Source organism: Equus caballus, chromosome 1 (assembly GCF_041296265.1).
Source record: "Equus caballus isolate H_3958 breed thoroughbred chromosome 1, TB-T2T, whole genome shotgun sequence".
Lineage (NCBI taxonomy): Eukaryota > Metazoa > Chordata > Mammalia > Perissodactyla > Equidae > Equus > Equus caballus.
The window spans coordinates 36,360,605-36,383,428 of NC_091684.1; the positions used below are offsets into that span (position 1 = coordinate 36,360,605).

Sequence of the window (22,824 nt, forward strand, 5' to 3'; positions counted from 1 at the left end):
TCCCCTCTCTGGGATTCTGTTTCATCAGGAAGTCAAGGTTGGACTAGATAAGCCATTCTCCATGTTCCGGAAAACACCAGAATGCCCTGGAAAGCTTGTTAATAATGCATATTCCATGCTCCCCGCATGCTGATTTCAGAGAGCTGGGGGAGGCCAAGGAATCAGCATTTTCAACAGGCTCCAGGGTCGAAATGATTTCCTGGACCCAAATCTCACAGCTCCCTCCAACCCTGGCATTCCCTCAGTTGTCCGGTTTGGGGAGCAGAGGGTAGCCAGGAAATGCTGGCAGCCAGCCAGTTCTGTTTAGGAAAGTGTAGCCACAAAAGCAAGCCAGATGGCAGGAGGAAGGGCCGCTCAGGGAGGGCTAGATTCAGTGTCCCTCAGACAGTGCCTGTTGGATTGAACTGGACTTGAGGAGACCTCAGTCCTAAGACAGTGGGCAGGACGGAGAACCTGCCTCAGCTCAGCCCGTCTCCTGCCCCACTCAGATGCTCTAAACAAAGGTTACAAACTAGAATTGTGTTTGGCCCACACAGTGTTATTTTTTTTTTTAATTTTCCAACACTTAAAAACTGGAAGACTTCATATGTGAAAATTCCGGATTTCTCTTGGAAAATCTGCAGGATGAGCCAGCCGGGACCCACATCCACGCAGGACGTGGGCTGGAGCTGAGCAGCTGCGCCCCCTTCGGGTGAAGGCAGCATTTCGTGGCCCGTACAATCCCGCCCGCCGGCTGCCTTAGTCACTCACCACCTGGCCCGTCAGAGGGGGCTTTTGAGTTGGCTCCGAGTCTAAAATTTGCTCTGGGATAAAGCCAGAGCCGCAGAGAGCAACACACTGGGAGAGCATGGCACCGCCTGCCCCTGAGGATTATGGAATTGCCTCTGGACATGACGTTTTCACCCACCGTAAGAACATTGTTAAGAAATCAGCAGAGTGGAACTCACTGCTGTGTTTATGGCAAGGTTGCTGTCGAGGCCATGCGCCTGTATGTCACATGGTTTCTTCTCAATGACAGCACACTGGAGAAATCTCCTTATAGTCTCCATACCCGGATTGCGATACTGGGGTTTCTCTTGAAGATCAGCTGTATTTGTAAATCATGTGAATGGTGCACAGGATTGTTCCTCTGTGCTCAGCACCAACCTCAGGGCTCACCTCTCAGAAGCACTCCATGGCCTGCCCTGGGGTCCACCCTTATGAGTGGCCCCATTTTACTTGTTTTACTACTGCTTTCTCCTACTTCTTTTTTATTTATTTTATCTTAGTATAATATTTGTATCTTTGAAGAGTCAGACCTTCAATCTTTATTAGAATAAGGCAGCGTTGGGGGCTGGTCCCATGGTCGAGTGGTTAATTTCGAGTACTCCGCTTCGGTGGCCCAGGGTTTCGCCGGTTCGAATCCTGGGCGCAGACATGGCACTGTTCATCAAGCCATGCTGAGGCAGCGTCCCACATGCCCCAACTAGAAGGCCCCACAACTAAAAATACACATCTATGTACCAGGGGACTTTGGGAGAAAAAGGAAAAATAAAATCTTTAAAAAAAAAGTCAGGGTTTAAATTCCTCTACCCTACATATACCTTGATTATAGCACTTCCTACAAGGTACTATACTTACCTGTTTAGATGTTGGTCTTCTACTAGATTGTGAAGATGGTGCAGCATTTTATTATCACTGTGTCACTGATGCCTAGCCCAGAGCCCTGCATATAGTTGGCATTTAGTAATGTTTATAGAATGAAATTAAAGATGTTGGAAAACTGGAAGAGGTTGGAAAGGTATGACAAGGCACGACCTGTCAGACCAGAGGGATGGAAGAGACCAGCTGCTGTGTCCTGCCATTTTTCTCTCTAACTGAAGGAACATCCCATTACTCCAGTTATGTTATCGCTTAAGGATATCGAGTTTGGAGAATTCCTAAGGGTTTTCTTTTGGCATAGTGGAGAGAAGATGGACTTTAGAGTTGACTTGGAGTTTGAAACCCAAGAATGTCTGTCTTTTTTTTTTTAATGATTGTGAGGATTTTGCTTAACCCTTCTGAGTTTTGTGTAGTTTCCGGTTCTGAAGTATCCTTAACTCCCGTATCATTTGACACTGTACGTGAACCTTTAACTCTCTAACACTCCTTTCAGGATAGAAATCTTAGAATACTTATCTATATACGTATAGACTAGACATATGAAAACATTAAATAATTTTATTCTTTTTTCCTTTATATTACTAACAGTAGCCCAGTGTTAAGCATTTTAGAAAACCTGAAGAAATAAAAAAATTTGGGGTTTACACATGTATGTATAAAAATATATATTCAAATAAGCAAATATCTGCTCATTACGTTGCCCAGCTTTAAGAGTGCCAAAAATAAATAAATAAAATATCTGGAAACCAAACGAGAAGGCTAGATAGTTTTGTTAAAATTCATTTTAACAATTTTAGCCAACCAACATGTGCTAAGGAAATTCAAGTTAAAGTTACAGCCAGCTAATATGACAGAAAACATTGTGTGTGGCTACTTAGGAGTATTCCTTAAGTAGAATCTGCATTGTGCTTAGAACATAGCTAGGTTTACAGTTTCAACAGTAAGCAGCAAAAAAGATCAAGAAAATTCTCAACTTTTCTAATAACCACTCTATAATAGCAAGGAAAAAAATGGAAAAGGTACCACCATCTTTTAACAATGGACTCAACTGTAGGTATACTGTAGGTATACCAAACACTTGGGGAAAAAAATGCTAATATGGTAAGATCCTTGGTTAATTGTCTTTGATTTTAAAAAAGCCACAAAACATAAAATACTTGCTTGCCAGTGTAACAGATTTAACCCATGAGCAATAACCCAAACCATCTTTTCTCCATCAAGTACTTTAATAGTGCAAAATGTTAGTCGTCTCAGGTCTCAGCATTCGCTGCTCACCACATGCTGTCACTGAAGCCTGGAGGTATCGTTGCCAAGGAAAATGCAAAGTAGCCAAAAAAATACAATGATTCACTCCTAAGCCAGAGTCTCAAAGTAGACAGGCAGTTTCTTATATAAGAGATGAAACAAGTAATTCAAAACGTCCATAAGCTCACATAAGATACAGTACTGAATCTTCTGACACAAAAACAAAGGCTAATTACATTGCTACTTTGCACAGTATTCAACATGGACAAGCAGATCGCGATGTTCGGTGGCGGGATACTGTATGTTGCACTTGGGACACTCCACCAGGCTTTCATTCAGTGCAGCAGAGGGACTTTTTGGCGAGGCAACTGTTCCTCTGTTTTCAGCCTCTCCTTGGACAGTGAATAATGGCTCTGTGAAGGCAAGCTCACGAGGCTGCTTCTGAAAAATAAATGTCAGATGAACACCGTTTGTATATAAGGCTGACCGTTCAACAGTTGTAACTGCTTCCAGAGGCTCCAGCTGCTTCAGCCCTGCAGACAGAAATTTCTTTTGAATCTCTGTTCATCAGTATTATGGCGGTAACATACAAGGTGGTTATAAATTACCCAAATTACCCAGGAAGGGCTAAGCCTGGGTGTTTATATGGATAGGTTTTATTAAAATGCTTAGAGCCAAATGTTAAGGTAGGCCTGTGTGCAAGGCTGACAAAATTTGGTAGTTTTGTAAAAGAGGGTCAACTTCATCAATAAAGAACTATATAGAATTAATTAATTAAAGAATTTTAGCAGATCAAACAGGTTATACACAGAAACAACTAAGATATGGTATAATACCTTTGTGACTTTCCTTTTTGATGTTTTTTTTCTGAAGAACTGAGAATAGTCAGTAAAGCTTAAAAATGAGTATTTTACAGTATACTGTGAAGATGATAGACAATAAAAGCACAAAGAAAAGTACAGGAAAATTATGGATTCTTTTGTATACCCTCTGGCTTTCAATACTTTGAAAAACAGTAATTAACAGAAATGAATTACAAATTTCAATTTCAAATATTATAAATGGTCAAAATCAATGACATACTAAAGAACAGAGCCAAAAATATATTTTCTGTCTTTTATTCATAAAGAAGTTACAAATGATTTTTTTTTAACAACTGCTTTTTTTTCTCTTCTGAAAACTGAAGAATTCTACCTGTAACGTTTCACCATCTGCAAATATTCTGCAAGACGATATGTCAAATATGTGCTAATGGGACATACACACACACAAACACAGAACCCAACAGGTTTGGTCCAAAAGCTTATTAGTAAGATGAAAATAGGTAAGTCAAAACCATTTCCTAATAGGAACAATGTTATTTAAAAGGTTTGTTTTAAAAGATTATGTGTTCAGTGTATCCCACAAAATGTGCTTTAATTCAATACACCTAAAACAGTGTATTAACAGTAATCGTCCATCATCCTTTCAAAAAGCATTTCTTTCTTTCTCTTTAAATAGAAAAACATAATTCCAGCTCAGGATCTATGATTCTCCTCCCTCACCCTCTCCCTCTGGGATCACAGCACCCAGGAGGTTGGAGGGGATGACCCCAGGCACTGGTGATGTAATCACCACCAAGAGATTCATAACGTCCCTCTTGCTGGTGCTCTGAATAGATGCTCAAAGGGCAATTGATTCAAATGAGGCAGAGGCTCTGCCTGTTGATTTGAGAATCAACATTCTTTCAGCTGTATCCTCCTAGTTTGGTTTGATATATAAATGGAAAGATGGAAGAAAGAGAAAGAAGAAAATAAGTTTTAGTTTATCCATTCCAGACTCACCAAGAATTCCAACTGTGTTATTTGATTTCTTGCTTTTCGGAGCTCTTTAAGAATTACATGCAACTGATGCTGCATATTTTGACGGTCAAGTTTTTCATTTTCGAAGTCTAAGGTACATGCCTGCATCTGGAAAAAATGCCCAGGACAAGACAAGTACAGCTAGTATACACTGTCCAGTTCTCTTGACTGGATGCTTGCATTTTTTTCATTAGCACAAGAAGCAAACATCTGTTGTATCATCAGAGCAAGAATTCATTTGAGCACAGTGAGATGCTGATAAACAAAGAAGCTTATGGTTGAGGATTTGGTTTATCCAAGGGGCAAAGCCAATGCTTGAGGTACAGGTGAGTAAGGAGCAGCTTGAGAAATTACTGCTTAGAATTTGTCCTCTCCATCCTCCTTTTTGTGGGGAAGGGGGAGAAGGGAAAGAGATGGCTATTCCCTGGTTTGGAATATATTAAAAATCTCTGGTCTGTATTGTGAGAATGAATGGTGTCTCTCTGAGTTCTACTGGAGGTTATAAGATAGCACTATTATGGAGATCTTGTTAGAACTACTCTTGTAATTGGAGTAGGAACTACAGAAGCCGTTTGGGGAAGAATAAAATTTGCCAAGGCAAACATCTACCTGTCAAGAAAACTGCCATCTCATCTCAGAGAAACTGGTTTAGCCTAAAGACAGTAATAGGAATATATGGCTAGCATAGATAGTCACAGTAAGCATTTAAAAAAAAATTTTTTAACAACATTTTTCACAACTTTCAAATGGTCCACAGAATAGTGTGAACATGAGGGAAAAAAAATCCCATTTTCTAATGGGTAAAGTTGAATTTAGAAGCAATGTCAATGAGTACCTGTTGTTCCAACAGAGCTACCCTTGTTTGTTCTTCTTGCTGCTTTAACAGAGACGTGTAAAGAAACTGGACCTGAAGGATGTAAACAGAGCCAACAGCGTCATATCCGAGCTTTTATCGCTTGACCTGGGATGCACGAAAGGCTCACAAGACTCACATCCCTAACCGGGACAACACCCGCTAACCCGGACAACACCTGCAAGTCGGGGTGAGTCACTCCAGCTGGTGGTTTGATGGCTATCTGTGCACCTGAGCAGAACCACCCAGGTGGACAGTTCCCTGAGGCCCAGACTGAAAGCTGATGACCATCACTGAACTCTACATCGGACACGCCCACTTTCCTGGAGGTTCTGACATCTATAATACTTCTCAGTGGGATACAAAAGCTAGCAGTGCCTTGCCTCCTTGGCCACAGAGTTGGAGAAAAATTCTCAATCATTTTTGCTTAATCTTTCGTAAATATCACTGCTTGCACCTGTAGGGAGAAGTGCGGGTGGTAAAGACTAAGAAGGCAAATGTTACAGACTATTTTTTCCCCTCTCTCAACTTTTGGAGGACTTAAAAAATTCCTACTCTACTAGTAGCAATAACTAACATTTACCTAGCCCTTTAGTTTACAAAGCACGTTTACACTCTCTCAGTTGACCTGCACAAAAGCCCTATACGGCAAGAAGAGGTAATTATTATTAATGGACACACGAATAATCTGCAAGCCAGAGAAGTTAGCTGATTTTCCTAAGGCCACACACCCTGACCTAGAGACCTTGTATGGACCCCAAGTGATGTTTCTTCCATTATTCTATGGTGCCAAGCAAAATTTAAATTGAGGTTCTGTTGAAGTAGTATTCAATTCTAATAATCCTAACTTACTAACTCCAACATTACTGAGACAGACCTCCTGGCATAAAGCTGTGAGTATGATGAGAACGTGGAAGGCGTCACATGAATTAACGTGAGCACAGCATCAGCAGCACCAGCCTAGGAATCAACCTTGAGTCCGTCTTCACTTCACCTCTTTTGAGTTCTTACACATATTTACCTCCTCCTCATTCAGAGACTTGTGTATGTGATTTCCTCTGCCAGGAGGAAATTCCCACAGTCACTCACTTCCCTGGTTCCTTCTTGTCACCAGCTCTTTGTCCAAATACCATCTCCTCAGTGAGGCCTCCACTGGCCCCCAACTTCTCCTTGTCAAATTACCCTGCTTTATTTGCTTTAGTTTACTTGTTTATTTAGGTACTTGTTTATTTAGGTACTTGTTTATGGTCTGTTTCCGATCTAAACATGAACTCCCAGGAGGGGGCAGGAGCTTGGTTTGTTCCTTGCTCCTTCCTAGTGGTTAAAATAGCCTCTGACACACAGTAAGTACAATGAAAATTTTGAATTATGAATCATGGAAAACCTTACTGGTGAGGCCCACCTGAGATAAGAGCTCTTCAGATCTCTTCTTCTCTTCTTCAAGTTTTTCCCTAGCAATATCATTCTCTTCCTTGAGCCTCTGGATTTTCTCTGTTTTATGCCTATCATCTTCCAGATGTTGTACATCTGCCTTTCTTTGTGAGCATAACAGTTGATTTAAATCTTGAACTTCTTTTTGGGTTTCTTCATATTTTCTTCGAAATTCACTAAGCTCAAAACTCAACTGAGTTATGGTTTGTCGTTCAACCTCAAGATCTTTTTTTGCATTTGCCAAGAGCTGGTTGTAATATTTTTGCTTTTCTTCTTGAAGACAACCTATGACAAACACAACAGAGTACAACTCATTTTATAAAACAGATAATATTCCTGAAAAGATAAACATGAACAAGAACATGTTTCTATAAACAAGATCACCTTACAAAATGCAGAGTCAAGAGACAGGGTTGATACGTGACAGAACAAAAAACAGAAGTTCAGGTACATTATTTGAAGTTATAAAACTAATAACTAGAAGAACTAAAAATACTAACATAACTATTCTTTGGGGGAGGAAAAGTCACTAATATCTAAAGAAGATAAATCAACAAAAAGGGATATAAGCTCACTATTTATAGATAAGGTGACAATTACCAAAACTAAAAACAACAATGTTAACTGCAGCTGCCCTGATGGCAAGAGGAAATAGGGATTAGGATGGGATGGGAAAGGTGGGCCAGAGACCTTCTAGACTAGTATTAAATTATTTTAACAAGCATTCATATTACTTTGATAAAACACACACACACACACACACACAACTATATTACCAAGGAAAAAAATAAGACTTAGCCCATAACTAAAATCCTACTGTTTTCTTTTTAAAGATTGGCCCTGTGCTAACATCTTTTGCCAATCTTTTTTTTTTTTTTTCCTTTCTTCTCCCCAAAGCCCCCCAGTACACAGTTGTATATTCTAGTTGTAGGTCCTTCTAGTTCTGCTATGTGGGACGCCGCCTCAGCATGGCTTGATGAGTGGTGCTAGGTCCGTGCCCAGGATCCAAACTGGCAAAACCCTGGGCCATGGAAGCAGAGTGCACGAACTTAACCACTCGGCCGTGGGGCCAGCCCCCTAAAATCCTACTTGTATATGTAGTAAACTTATAAAGGTATTATAGTAGTAACCTTGTCCCCTTAGGGATAAATAGCTTTGAATTATCTCTAGAGACATTCCTTTTACATTTTCTTTTTAGCATTAGCTTCATTTTAAATATTTACATGTGAAGCTCCAAGATTATGAGCCTTGCTCACCTTTCTTATCCTTCTCTTTATATAATTCCAGGCTTCAGTCCCATTAGGGCTGTCAGTCATTTAAATGAGTGTTTTGCATGGCGGTTTCTCTTTTCCTAGTTCATCATCTGGAACTGCTGATCCTATTTCCCAACTATAAAGGGAGAATAAAGACCCTTCCTGCCCCATCTCTTAGCGTTCCTGTGAAACTCAACTGAGATCAATGTCAGGGAAGCTGCAAAGCACTTGACAAAAAGATAGCGTCATTCATGAGAAACTGTATCTCACTTCTACAGTGAGAGTCAGATGATTGAAGAATCATCTAGAAAATGTATTCTTTCTCCTGGGACCGATATGAATAAGTGCTGAAGGGAAGTAGAATAAAAAGATAATCGGTAACAAGGCCAGCTCTGGGGGAATAACGTTGGAGAAGGACTTTGAAGGAGGGAAGGACACGCACAGCGGGGAAAATTTAATGTGCCTTCAGAGCTGCCAGACATCCTTTCACCCCGTGCCTTATGCCCCCTTTTATCAGAAAACAATGGGAAATAAAACAGACTTGGTAAAATGGCATTTCTTGCTTCAGGGCTAGAAGACTTGCTTATTTTACTTCCTAACATATATCTATAAAAATCTAAATTTGATGAATCTCTTCTTTTGGAAAATGTCAGGCAGGCCTAGCCCAAAAGAACATTTTTATAGCTGTACCTTCTGATTCAGTCTTTTTTATCTGCTGTGGGAGTGAATGAGCAGCTGTTTCCGATTTCTGTTCCAACTCAAAGATCTTTGCTAAAAGTCCTTTTACATAGACCTCTCGCTGCTGATCATACACAAGCCACTGCTGATTTTTCTCCAGAGCCTTAAAATGAAAATGAAAGCAAATCAATAATAAAATTAGAAAACCAAAATCTTAAAATGGACAAGGGAGCCCAAGTGATGCAGTCTTTTCCAGCATGTAAAAACTGTTATGGCTCATATAATAGAATAATTCCAGGCAAGCACTGTATGGCTTACAACACAGAAATACATTCTAATGTCACACACCTTCAGAATACATAATAAGATGGTGAAGTCACATTTATACAGGGTTAAGTTCATTTGTCTGCAATCTCCTATACACTACTTGCTTTATATCTGTGTCGATGTCGTTCTCTGTAAACTAGAATGCCTTCATGTCAGAGATGGAGATGCATGCACTGTTGAGATACCATTTAAGAACGAGCTATTTGAACCCAACATGAGACTGCTCGGGAGCTCCCCCTGGACGGACAGAGACTCTGCAGGGTTTGCATCCTGGTCTGACGGTGCCCCTGCCCCATCCTGCTACCTTCCTTTTCTTTTCACAGATGTTGCTCCCCAGGAAACTGCTGGCACTCCTAACTCCATCTCAGTGTCTGCCTTCTGGAAAATCAAAAAGCCACTCCTCCTCTTTATCATCAATTTTCATCCTTTACATCTTTTAGAACTCAATTAAAAATTCCAAACTGGGATCACTCAACTGGTTTGCATAGGGGCTTAAGAACTCAGTAGTTATATATCTCTCTCTAAATTTTTTTAAAAATTATTTTAGCGATCATCTTCAGCTTTTTATCTGTTTGCTGTGTCTCTCAAATAAACAGTAAATTCTTTCAAGTGGCAGACCATGCTTTTATGAGTGGATTCCTAGCTTTTGCATATAATATATACTCAGGAAATTATTTGGATGATGGGATATTAATAAAATAGGCAGTGTCTGCTTAACTTAGCTGGCTACATGGAAGGTGGCTCACCTTCCTGTCCCTGCTAATATTAATTTTCCATTTCAGTTACATCTTTCCCTCAAGAAAGTAGATATGTTCTTGTATTGGATATCTATCTTATGAGGCCACCTAGCATAAGTTTGAAAATCTTATCACATCTACATTTTCTGTGGGTCACACCACCTGATCTGTGGCAAGATATTAGCAAATATTCACATAAGAAACCACTTTAACCTTAGTGGATAAAACAACGTGGAATATATGGACAAAGCTGTATAGATTTATGAAGTGTCTTTTTTTTTAAAATGAAAAATCCTATCGCTATTATTGTTAACTAGGACAAATTCATATATCCTCTAACTCTCACTGTTCCTCACCACCCGACCCTTGGAAATTCAGCCAAAGGCAAAGCCAAGGAATCGGCCCGGGCAGCCCAGCATCCCCAGCAATCACACGCTACCTCCTAACCTCCTAGGCCCAGTTTTGCTGGGGGAGGTGACTGTTTTGTTACTGAAAGCAGGGCACAGATTCAGGTTGAAAGCTAGCAAAGAAGACGATTCATCTGCTGGTGCTAGTGAAAAAAAGCCCAGAAATTCTTACGCAGCACCAACAATGAGATTATAACTGCTCTCTCCTTTCCAATCTAGCTGTTCAGTCCAAGAGGATGGGATTGGCCCCCTTTCGTTCTAAGTTCCCAAGAGGCTGGGAAATAAGTCTCAGTGACTATTTGTGTATAGAGGGCATGCATATCTAAACCTGATGTCACACATGTAAAATGTTATGGATGAAGGGTCCCGGAAGGAGGCACACATAGTGATGTTAACACCCCTTCACAATGGCCAAACTCTTTTGCACCGAGCCCTCTGCCCCTGCCACTCATGCTATGACCTGTCTGCCCCCAGAGGAATGCCTGCTTGAGCAATGATTCCCAGTTGGATCCCAGTAAACTCTGATTAGTTTTGGATTAAGAGAAAATAGGAAAAATGTGTCCAATGGTTTTTTTCTCAACAATAGAAATCCTCAGCTGGAGGGTGATTTCCCCATTGGGAAAGTGAGAGATGGAGGCCATCACCAAAAGCTTTAGGTTAATTAACACAATGATCACTCTATATTAGGGGCAAAATAGCTACCCCAAATAAGTTCAATTCAGCCTCTTCTTTGGTCCCCAAAGTGATAAGTCATTTAAATTATAACAATAACTGAGAATTTTTGAAAGCTTCATGACACCACTTGCTAAAACTGAAGCTATCTTCCCTTAGGCTGACAGTAAAATTGTCCATATCTGCCTCTTTCCATCTGTTCAGGGTATAACCTGGCCTTTTCTCTCTTCTACTGCTGCACTGTTGTCTACACAACTACACACGCCCTCTGAGCCTTACTTAAACTCTTGCCTCTGCCCAGAGTGCCCTAGAACCCCTTCCTATGTCACCTGCCCAGATAAATGCCATCTTTTCAGCATGTTCCAGTGAGTCCAGGCTTGTCTTTCAAGTCTCCTCACCACAACTGCCCTCACCAAGCTCCCTCTCCTTTGTAAGCCAAGAGTACATGTTTTTTAGAGATTTTATTTTTCCTTCTTTTCCCCAAAGCCCCCCAGTACATAGTTGTATATATTTTTTGGTTGTGGGTCCTTCTAGTTGTGGCATGCGGGATGCTGCCTCAGTGTGGCTTGATGAGCGGTGCAGTGTCTGTGCCCAGGATCCGAACCTGGGAAACCCCGGGCCGCCGAAGAAGAGAATGTGAACTTAACCACTCAGCCATGGGGCTGGCCCCAAGCCAAGAGAACTTTTAATGTCCATCCAATCTATTTGGCACCTTATACTCATGCTCTTGATTGCCTCCTGATTATTCTTCTTAACTAGATCATGAGGTCCCAGGACAGCTGGGGCCAGGCTTGTTGAGATTTTTTTTTTAAACTTCAGTGCATGTGTTTACTGTTTCCATAGCAAGCGGCTGCCTAATGAATATTTGTGAATGACGATGACATCAGGAGTGGGGAAACTGACTGCAAGAATCAGCAAGCACCCAAGCAAGTCTTTTAGCCCCAAACTGCAGTTTGAGAGTATTCAGGGAGCAAGGAGGGATGTGAAAGAATCCAGCAGTTCTTCACACACAGCAGAACATATTTAGAACGATTCCAAACAATCAAACTTTCAAAAATCTACTAATCATTAACTAATATCTGAAAACTGGCATCTCACTCTAGAGGGGTGAGATGGGCTAAGTGGTATGGAATATATTGGAAGTTTTTGGTTGTATATCAGGGTATCCTCTTTCAGGCAAAAATTCCATCTTTCAAAGATATAGACAGTTGAGCTCCGTGTCCAAAAAGATCTAAATACATGGAAACTCTAACTCTAGGGAGTTCTTCCAATCTTTGCTGGGCTGCTTCCATGAGCATCCTGCAAACTAATGAGCAAAGCTTCTGGGTATGTGGCTTAAAGGATTTTCAATGCCTGTTTTCTAAAGAATTAGGAAATGGATTAGAAAGACAGAGGTAGCCTCTGGAATCAAAGACTTAGTTCAGGGTCCTCCCTCCAGCCACTTGACCAGACACTTTTCTCTCTGCACTTGTCAGGCAGTTATAACATTAGTTCTCCTAATATAGCTCAAGAGTTCATTTATCAAGTGGAGGTACTATATAGGCACTCTGTATTATATATTCGAATTTAGTTGATAAGAAAGGTAGCATTGTATGACTCAAAAAGTATGCATATATCCAAATACTTATAAATCATGTGTGAGATGCTAAAGATATCTAATTTTACACCGCATTTTAAATTTGTCCAAAGTTAAGAAATATTTTAACATAAATAATTTAAGTCAATGTTGGATGGTCATGAAAATGTTCTTCTTTTAAATAAATTTGTCCATACATTACTTAAGTATGAGGAACAAGACTGTATTAAGATTTGAGACAATATTCCAAAGGGCCACATGATGGCGATGTTACTCAATAAAGTAGTAACATTTCTTCACTCCTGACCTTTCCACTGCCTCTTATGCATCTGCTCTCTTCTCTTAATAGTGTCAATAATAAATGGATTTGATAGCTATCAATAAATGTTGATATTATTAGCTGTGCATCTTTAGAGTCCTCATTGCGTTAGTTATCTCTTCCAGCTTTGTGTCATCTACGAATTTGTTAGACATGCATTTAACATTTCCATCCAAGTTATCAATAAAAATACAGAACAGCAGTGGGCAAAAGTGAAGCCCCGTGGAATGCTACTAAAGCTCTTCCTCATAGTTTGACAGGGATCCATTAAATATTCCTTGGGCAAAAATTCTAATGTAGATCAAAATGTTAGCTTATACTGGAGGAATAAAAAATGTGGGTCAATTGATAAAAGTGGAATATGGATGGTAGATTATTTAAAGTATTGTGTCCATGTTACATTTATTAAAGCTGCTATCTGTACTAAAGTCATGTAAGAGAATATTCTCATTCTTAGGAATATACATTGAAGTATATAGGCTTAAAGGGCTGTGGATATATGCAACTCACTCTCAAACGGTTCAGAAAAAAATATTTGTGTGTATGTGTGTGCATGGGGGTGGGGAATGAAAAGAGAGCGTGTAAAATGGCACAAAATGTTAACAATGGCTGAATTTTGGTAAAGGGTACATGGGCTTCTCTGTACCTTTTTCATTCTTGTAACTTTTCTGTAAATTTGAAATTTTTTCCAAATAAAAATTTTAAAAATAATTATTAATCTTCTCTAAATTCTGTGTTTAAAAGTCAGATTTTTTAAATTAAGAGCAAGAGATACCTTTGATAACTGCCTTTTAGCTATTTGGTTTCAAAGTTTCTGACACTGGACAATGTTTATAGCATTAACTCCATGTAATTATTTCAAAATGTTGGCCAGACCTAAATGGTAGCTGAGGAATGATGCAGCTAGGCCTTAAGAAAGGTAAACATAGGTTTTTAGAGCTTCTTTTAGCATAACAAATACTGATTCTTAAAATAGGTGGGCAAACTTCTACAGGAAGTTTTGTGGTAGGTTGGAGGAGGGGTATGGGACCAGAATTGCTGAGCCCTCAAAAGTCAAAGAATGTGACAGTGTGAAGACTATGGGAAGTGAGAGGCACTGCTCGGTCTAGACCACCATTTGAAGGTGAGCTGGGTTAATTTTCACTCCATTTGTCTAAAAGCCTTTCTAAGGTAAACAGAGCAGAGAAGTACAATGTGATCCTCAAATAAGCTGGGAAGATAAAACAGAACAAAAAGATTGAGCATAAACGCATAACATTTCAAAGTTAATTTCATAAAAAGAATCATCATTATCTAAAAAATAATTTGTTATTTGAAGGAGTTAGTGCTGAGAAGCCTAAAAATTACATATGAGTTTAAGAAAATAGCATATATTCTCAGGTACTCTGCTAAAAGAGACACTAGTAAAATTCAAGGAACTTTGCAAGATTCTAAGATTCAGACATCCTCTGAAATGTTCTAGATGTTGAGGATAATACATGACATAAAAAATTTGATAGTTCTTTAAAAATTATGTTTCTTCTTTATTTTGTTACCTCTAGGTAAATTATTGTGATAAGGGTACTGTAATGCCCCACTATACAGACACTCAACAGATTTAAATTCTCTTGAAGATCAAATAGACCTCAAGGTACACTTGCTAGATAAAATAAACCAGAAATCTTAAGAGCATACTTAGATCAGTGTAGACAGGCCAGTAATATGTCTAGAATCAAAATACCTACCTAGTGGCTTAATAATTAAAGAATTCTATACTTTGTATATCTAATCTTAATACTTGAAAAAATACACTGTGAAAAGTAGTCCTGTGTCCTCAATTTATTTAATTCCCAATGAAACTCACCAATCCATTTAAGACATGTTTGAAATAATACAGCTTCCTCATATATCTGAAATAACTTCATGTCAAACTCTAGAGAAACAAGTATTGAGTTTATAAGAATGTGTTTCCTTTTCAAACTATGAAAGCAAATCCTGGTTCCAAGGGAAGAATTTCAAACTACAGAGTACATCTTGCACAGATAAACTAAAAGAGAAGAAACTACACACTAAATAATAATTAATTAATAAAATAATAATAATTAATAATAAAATAGGCAAATTAGAGTTCGATGGAGAGGGGACGTTGTTGAAGTACTGGGGAGCGATGGGTGATTTCAAGGGCTTCCTTGCCTAATGAGACCGCGCTCAGAGGAGCCAGCCTTCTTAAAGGCCTGGAAAGAGACGAAAAGCTAGTAACGTAGAGAAATGATCTCAAATCACTCAGTTCTCCATCTCCTCAACAGATTTTTCCAAGTCACAGCATCAATGCTTTGAATTTTCATTAGTCTTCGTTAGCCATAACTTAACAAAAGAAAAATGAACTTACATCTTTCAGCTGTATTTCCATTTCATGAATATTACTCATTGATGAGTTGAAACAGCTTGTAGCCACAGTCTATAAATAAACCAATATTAGTTAACATGATAAATTTAACGATAGGAGTTTCTTAATTATATTTAGTTCCATAATAATACAGTATACTTCACAGGGGCATCCCCGAATCCAGATGTAGTACATGCTGGTGAACCAAGATGCCAAATGATGGGTACCAGGAGAATTAGGATCTCCTGGAAGATTCCTAAGCAGATTAGAAACCCTGAGAGTTCAGATCTAGCTTGACTTCTAAAGTCCTCTGGACCCCAGGATCACCAGAAAAGCCCTCAGTGCATATGAATAGCTCAGTGGTTTTCACCAAAAGAGACAAAACAAAACAACTGGGCTATTTAAATGAAATCTGGAAAATATTAAATTGTCAAAAGATTAAAGTTGTTTTCCAGAATTATATTTGTACTAGTAATAGTATTAATTAGTATTAGTTCACATAGATTATATGGAACTCAAAATATAATTTCTTTACTTTTTTCCCCTTCATTTTCTCATAGAGAAAAAAAGAGAAGCAGATGGTTAGGTGGCCAGGCTAGCCAATAAAACTCATAAAAAGCTGTATTTCAGTCTTTTAACAGCTGTAAGGGAAGAGACTTGTATGAGCCCTGCGAGGAAGCTCCAAATATATTCTTTTTCTCCAAATGTGCACTAGACACTCACCCTAGCATGTAACCCTTTCACCCTCTCAATTTAGTCCTCTAGGTGGAAACTATGACAGAGATAGTTCACCAAACCCCTTTTCGTTTTGCCCTGGGCACATTATACACTGTTTTCCAGCCTTTCCTGTGGTTAATGAGGCCATGAGACTGATTTCTGTCCAAAGGAATGTGGGCAGAAGTGAAATATGCCAATACCAGGCCTGGCCCCCACATCTTCCCCCAATTCCCTACATGCTTTCTGTAGCTCACAGCTGTATATAGAGGCTCTGATGATGGACTCCACCCTAGTTGATGCTGGAGCTACTAAAAGGAACCTGGATCTCTGAATGACTCTGGGAGCAAAGCCACCTCCACCCCAACCTGCACTAGGCAGTGACATGAGGGAAAAATAAACATTTGTTGCATAAGACTCTGAGATTTGGAGAGTGTTTGTTATAGCAATTAGACATGCTGATTAATACAGAAATCAACAGTGGATAGCCCATAAAATTATTATAAGAATACGTTTTAAAAAATTACTTCTACCAAGATTTGCATTTCCATCTTCAAAAGTAGAGAGACTAATTCTTGAGCTTTAAAGATTTCATTTTTTTCCTTTTTCTCCCCAAAGCCCCCTGGTACATAGTTGTGTATTTTCAGTTGTGGGTCCTTCTAGTTGTGGCTAATTCTCAAGCTTTAAGGAAAGGTTTTAGTCAACTACTGTGGATCTGACTGTAATGTTTTATGAGTTTCAGCTCTATGGAAATTCTCTAGAAAAACTTAACCTCGTTGAACTTATCTGTAGAAACACTCACTTGCCCATCTATGAAAGTACATATAAATGTATAGGTCTGATCACTGTGGCTAAAGGGGAGATAAAGTACAAAGACAGACCCTTAACGGTATTGAGATATTATATCTGAAAACTACAGATTTTCTTCTATAGGTGGTATTAATAGTTGTAACTACAGTGTTATTCAAATGTCTAAATTTCCAAAAGAATCAAAGGTCTGATCAATAAGAAACCATTTTTTGAGCACTTACTATATGCCAGGCACTATACTAGGCAATTTACACATATTATCACATTTAATCCCCAGTGTTCTTATCCTGATTTTACCAATGTGGAAATTGAGGTTTAGGAGAGGGGTCTGGTGAATTCTAGCACTGTCTCTAAGGCTGGAGAGGTTAAGGGATTTCTTCAGGGTCCACAGCTAGCAAGTGGCAGAACCAAGATCTGAACTCGGATCTGCCTACCTACAAATCCTTGGTCTTTCGGCTACACTAGTGACTCTGAAACAAAAGTGGGGGAGAAAACGCACATGTAGTTAGGAAAAGCATATTTAATATTATAATTGTGTATCTCAAATATAAAAAATTAAAAAATGAAGACCATTGTTTCCATGATACGAACTACAGAAAAAGAGCTCAATAAAATCCTCTTGGCTACTGTAGATATACAGTGGATTCTGTATTCTGAATCTTCCCTTTGGCAAAACAGTGGTGTGGGGAGCAGAGCAAGCTATATTAACCATTTTTGCTTATGGAGAGGGTACTAGGATGTAAAAAAAATTAACCTGTTAGTATACTATACCGTTTCATCATTTGATAAGCATGTTTGAACAAACTCATTCTTCATAAGAACTACAAATTGTATCAGGAAGAAAAAAAATCTGGGTTTAAAGAAATGATGAGTACCTGTGACAAACGCAGTGTGCTGGCTTTGCCCTCAAGTTCGGCAAGTCTTGTAGTTGCAGCAGACAGCTGTTTTTTCAATACATCTGTCTCTTCCGACAAGGACTTCAACAGCTGTTCCCGCCTTTCACCTTCCTTTGTTTTCTCTTCCAGCTGTTCAAGCAAGGCAGTAGCGTTGTACTTGGCCTTCAGCTGCTCTCTGAGTCGCTGTATTTCTTTGTCCTTCTCCGTGAGTTGATGAGCATTCTTCTCCCTCTCAGCTTCAAGGACTCGAATTTTCTAGATATAAACTAAGAAGAATCTTAGAACAAAGCCAGGTCAAACGTGAAAGTAAACAATATACTACAACAAGCATTTATGAAGAGTTTATTACCTACCATGTCAGCATTATCCTAGATATCAGGGCCAAAAGAAGATGAAGCTAAGGTCTTATGCTCAGAGAGCTCACAGAGAGGTAAACCAATAGTTTAATGCAATGTGGTAAGAGCTATAGTTAAGATATATATAAAATGAATGGGACACAGACACGGAAAGGAGAAACCAACGCTGTTGAGAGTAGTGAGAAAAAGCTAAAGAAAAGCTGGCTCTCACATAAGTATCTGACAATCATTCCTCGATCATACCAGTTCTAATAACCTTAAAGGCTAAAAGTGAGTCACACCAGAGATACATGCTCACTGGTGAACTCCAGCAACAGAACTTAAAAATTACAGCTGGACAAAAATGCTTTCATTAACTTGCTTTTTGTTAATAAATGATTTGGTATCAAATCTAGACAGTGATCTTCAAAGGAGTGGTCAACATTTTCAAGGATTTAAAAGATAAAGAAGCCATGATTGTTAAACTGCTGCTGGCATAGAGAGATGACAGAAAAAATTAACAGAATGACTTACAGACTAACAAGGTAAAAATAACCTAAAACTAAAAACTTGCATTTAGGGGTAAAATAAGCAGTTGTTCTAATATAAAATGGGGAGATTGAGTTGGACGGTTGTGTGAGAATGATGAGGAGATTTTAGTTGGCTACAAGCTTAAAATAAGGCAGTAGTACGATACAGTTAGGGAAAAAGCCAAGAGAATTTTAGGCTTTCATAGAGTATAGCACCCAGATTAGTGGAAATAATAGTATCATTTCAACCTGTGTTTGCCACTGTGTACCATACTGGGTGCATAATTTAGGAGGGAGACAGGTGCACCACAAAGTGTTCAGGAAAGTGATCAGGGACAAGAAGCCAGAAAAGCTGAAGAATATGGGGTTGATTTACAGAAAAGTAAGAGGAAGCAAGATTTCCTCAAATCTGAAAAGTTGTCAATTGGATAAAAAATAGACCTGTTCTATGAAGCTTTAATAGGCACAATGAGAACAGGTAGAAGTTACAGGAAGTTTAATTTCAACTGATTATAAAGGAACAGAGTTGTGACAATCACTGCTCATCAAAAGTGGAATGAACTGGAAAGAGGTCTCTCAGAGAAGCTATTCGATTCCTTCAGAGACTGCAAAATAATCTTTATGTCTAAGAATTGGTGAAGAACCATTTCTCAGTGCTTGACTAAGTATTAACCTCAATTTGTGCTGTTAAAAAAATAATAAATCATTCCGTTTTATGATGTGCCTATAAAATAGAATTTAAAGGACCCAAATAATATTATTTAATACAGCCCATTTATTTTCTAAACATGAACAATAAAAATACTTTTGCAAATAAATTAAAATCAGATCACTGATTAAATTTTTAAATCCTTCCAATTCTAATAAATTCCTAAGTGCTTTACTGACTATGTCATAACAAACTATAAATTAGGGAATCTGAAATACAGTTTAACAGAACACAAGACGTCAGTATACGTAATGATTTTACCTCAAAAAAACCCTGAAAACAAAGATTAGTTGCAAAGCAGCCAATATACATGATAAAACGGGTTTGTAAACACTTACATTAAAATCTGAACTCCATTTAACACTACAAAATGATTAGATTTCTTTTTTTTACATTTAGTGAACTAACAGAACAACTAGATTATCATCATTGTTGGGAAAATACTTCCTCATTTCCTACAGTAAAGCTACTGTAATTTAAAGGGTTTATAAGGCCATTTACCTCCAAAAGTCTGTGTCTGTCTTTATCGGTCAGTTTTCCTTTTCCACTTGTGATTTCATCCACTGATGTTTTTAAAGCTGCAATTTCTCCCCTAAATTTCTCTAATGCAGTTTCTGATTTGGAGTTACCAGCCTTTGATCCCCATTTACTTTTAATTAAATCTTTGGGATTTCTGGAAGACATCTCTGAAACTGTCTGTAAAAATAAAAACACAATGATAATTTATAAGTTTGAGTTTTAAAAAATCAAATCTCAGGTCTGAAAAGGTCTAATAACCTGTCTGCTAAATAGAAGAACCTTTCTATCTAAAAGTGATATAGCCAAACCAGAGGGGTACAGGAGAGGGACTTGGGGAGGCTTCTGGCCTGCTAGTAATAATACATATTTTTAAATCTGGGTGTGGATACCTGGCGGATATTCACCTTTTAAAAAGAGGTCAACTTGTACACTTAAGATTTGTGCAGGATTCGAAATGGGTGTCATATTTCAATAAAAAAGTTTTGTTTTAAAAACTGGAGGGGTAATCAATAATTAAACCATTGAATGAAGGCTGAAAGAAGTAGATCACAATCAAAGACATATTTTACCCAGGAATAAAAACCTAGCGGGAAATAATATAATTCTGAGTACACAGGCATTGAAATATCATTACCTGATATAATGGCATGGCTTCTGTTTTAGAAGATAGGCCTAGTTCAAATATATCTTTTCTTTTTATTTATTTTTTTGCTGAGGATGATTCACCCTGAGCTAACATCTGTTGCCAATCTTCCCCTTTCTTGTACATGGGTCACTGCCACAGCATGGCCACCGACCAGTGGTTTGGGTCCACGCCCAGGAACTGAATCCCGGCTGCCCAAGCAGAGCACAATGAACTTAACCACTAGGCCACGGGACCAGCCCCTAGATCTATCTTAATAGTCAGTTGAGAGAGCACAGTAGGCAGAAGTCAGGAGACTCCAAGTGGAGACATTTATGGGGGAAAAAAAAAGGCACAATATTCAAGGAATTCAGGAATGACAGGAATGATGAATAAGAAGCCAAATAAAGTAAGAAGCTGAGTATCTGCTAATGGTATTAGATGACAGTTTAGAAGCAAGTGCAGAATATAAACTCTAGGAGGAAAATATATTGTGTAACAGACAGTACATATAATCAAAGTAGCTTTAATTAGGGAAGATAAAAAGCATTTTTCCACTTTATGGATCCTGAGTAAAATAATGGTGGTGTGACTAGGGAATCTAGAATATGAGATCATCTATCCATTCAAAAAATATTGGCCAGCCTACTATTCACTAGGCAGCATGACAGGTGCTAGGCATAAACTGGTAAAAGAAAAAAAAGAGAGAGAGAGAGACCCACTCCCTTACATAACCGAACTTTCAATCTAGCAAAGGAGACAGGCAATAACAAGGAAACAAATACAGACTCTCAAGTTGCAAAATAAATGCTATGCAGTGATAAAGAACAGTGATAAAGGACAGCAGTAAAAACAGGAGACCTACTTAGACAAGGTGGTGGGGGTAGGCCTCTCTGTGGAAGTGAGTCATCCTGTATGAAATCAGAGAGCCTGAAAATACTAGAACTGTACAGACTGAGTTGAACAGACCATCGATTAAAGGTTAGTCCTGGATTTTTGGCCATTCCAAGGTGAAAGACTAAGGTAACCAGGGAACCAGCTGATGCTATTGCAAGGTTGCTGTTTCTCAAGAACCTGCTGCCACAGAAGTTCTTTCCCACGTGCTTCTGTTCAAATCACGCTGTTGATTTGATCTAAAGGGTTGATAGGACAGAAAACGACTTTTCAGCCAAGTCCCTGAAACACAGAATGGTGGAACTCTATAGATCATAGAACTGGAAGGAAGCTCTGGACGTCTGCTTCCTGACCTTTAGACAGAACTTCTGCAGGGAACGACTATTCTTTCTAGCTTCTGGCCTGGTCTCTGCTAGGATCTCCCAGCTCCCCACCGTTGAGTCCTACCCAGCTCCTTTTCCTGTATTTTCTATTGGTCAGGCCAGTATTCTTAGGGTTCACTGTTCAGACATCACCCAGCCCAGCTGCCCCTTCTTCCGGAGGCCTTCCCTCTGCGAGCTCTAATGAGCCACATGGTCCACAGCGCACAATCTGGTACTCGGCTGTTACCCCCGTGCTTTTTTCATTTGTTCAACAACTGTTTCAGGGGCTGAACCTTGAATTATCTTTGTCACCCACAGAGCCTAAGAGCAGGTGCTCAAAAGATATTGATCGATTGGTGAAGTGATCTAAGACAGGCTGGACAGGAGGTGACTAAAGAAACATTTCACTCCGGCAAACTGCACAAGGCCACGTCGTCCTCGAGCGGAGGCACATCTTACAGAAACCCTCACACAAGATCTCCCACGGGGAGACGGACGCGCAGAGAAAACTGCGCAAAGCCACTTTTTTCTCGCCTATAAAATGAAGATGTTTTTAGAACAGACATGAAAGTGCTTAATCGGCAATTGCTGTACTAACAAAAAATCTTGGCCAAGTCACTCGGTCTCTCTGCGCCTGTCCGAAAGAGGATGATAATACCCACCAAGAAGTCGAAGGGAGGGATGGAAACCACGACGGCCGTGCGGCGCCCAGCCCGATGCCGGGCTCGAGGTGAGCGCCAGGGGAGGGGACTTCGATCAGGGCGCGCAGAGATTGTGAGTCCCAGCGGACGCGATCTGTCCACCGACACCGCCTCCCTCGCGGTCCGGCCCGCCCGGCCCCGGGGCGCAGGGCTCTGGCCGCCCCTCACCGCCCTCCGCGGTCGCCTCCCCGCAGCCAGCCAGCACCTGAGGCGATGCGCGGCGCTCGTGTCAGCCCAGTCACACCCTCAGGCGCGGAGGCCGCTTCCGGGAGTTTGAATCCCGCGGCTGCGGGGCGGGGCACGTCACTGCCGGCGGGGGCAAGCCCGGCAGGAAGGAGGGGCGGCACGCGCAGCGGCGTCGCGGCTTCCTGATTGGCTGCGGGCTCC

General features: G+C 39.7%; 1 protein-coding gene across 9 annotated transcripts in view; it reads right to left on the bottom strand.

Moving 5' to 3' along the window:
* Positions 1-2,184: 2,184 nt before the first annotated feature.
* CEP55 (centrosomal protein 55) overlaps positions 2,185-22,824 on the bottom strand; it is a 30,801-nt gene continuing 10,161 nt past the window's right edge. Inside the window, exons 1-9 of one of the 9 annotated variants that reach the window (XM_070261830.1) lie at positions 22,643-22,824; positions 19,841-20,035; positions 17,745-18,020; positions 15,349-15,417; positions 8,955-9,105; positions 6,983-7,296; positions 5,563-5,634; positions 4,710-4,835; positions 2,185-3,419 (exon numbers count right to left, since the gene is read on the bottom strand). In XM_070261830.1, coding sequence (XP_070117931.1) covers positions 3,414-3,419; positions 4,710-4,835; positions 5,563-5,634; positions 6,983-7,296; positions 8,955-9,105; positions 15,349-15,417; positions 17,745-18,020; positions 19,841-20,023 — 1,197 coding nt within the window. In that variant the 5' untranslated portion in view covers positions 20,024-20,035; positions 22,643-22,824 and the 3' untranslated portion in view covers positions 2,185-3,413. Of the gene's footprint in view, positions 3,420-4,709; positions 4,836-5,562; positions 5,635-6,982; positions 7,297-8,954; positions 9,106-15,348; positions 15,418-17,744; positions 18,021-19,840; positions 20,036-22,398 lie in introns of all 9 variants that reach the window. The other 8 variants (XM_023642419.2, XM_005602360.4, XM_014733430.3 and 5 more) reach the window with 8 other exon arrangements.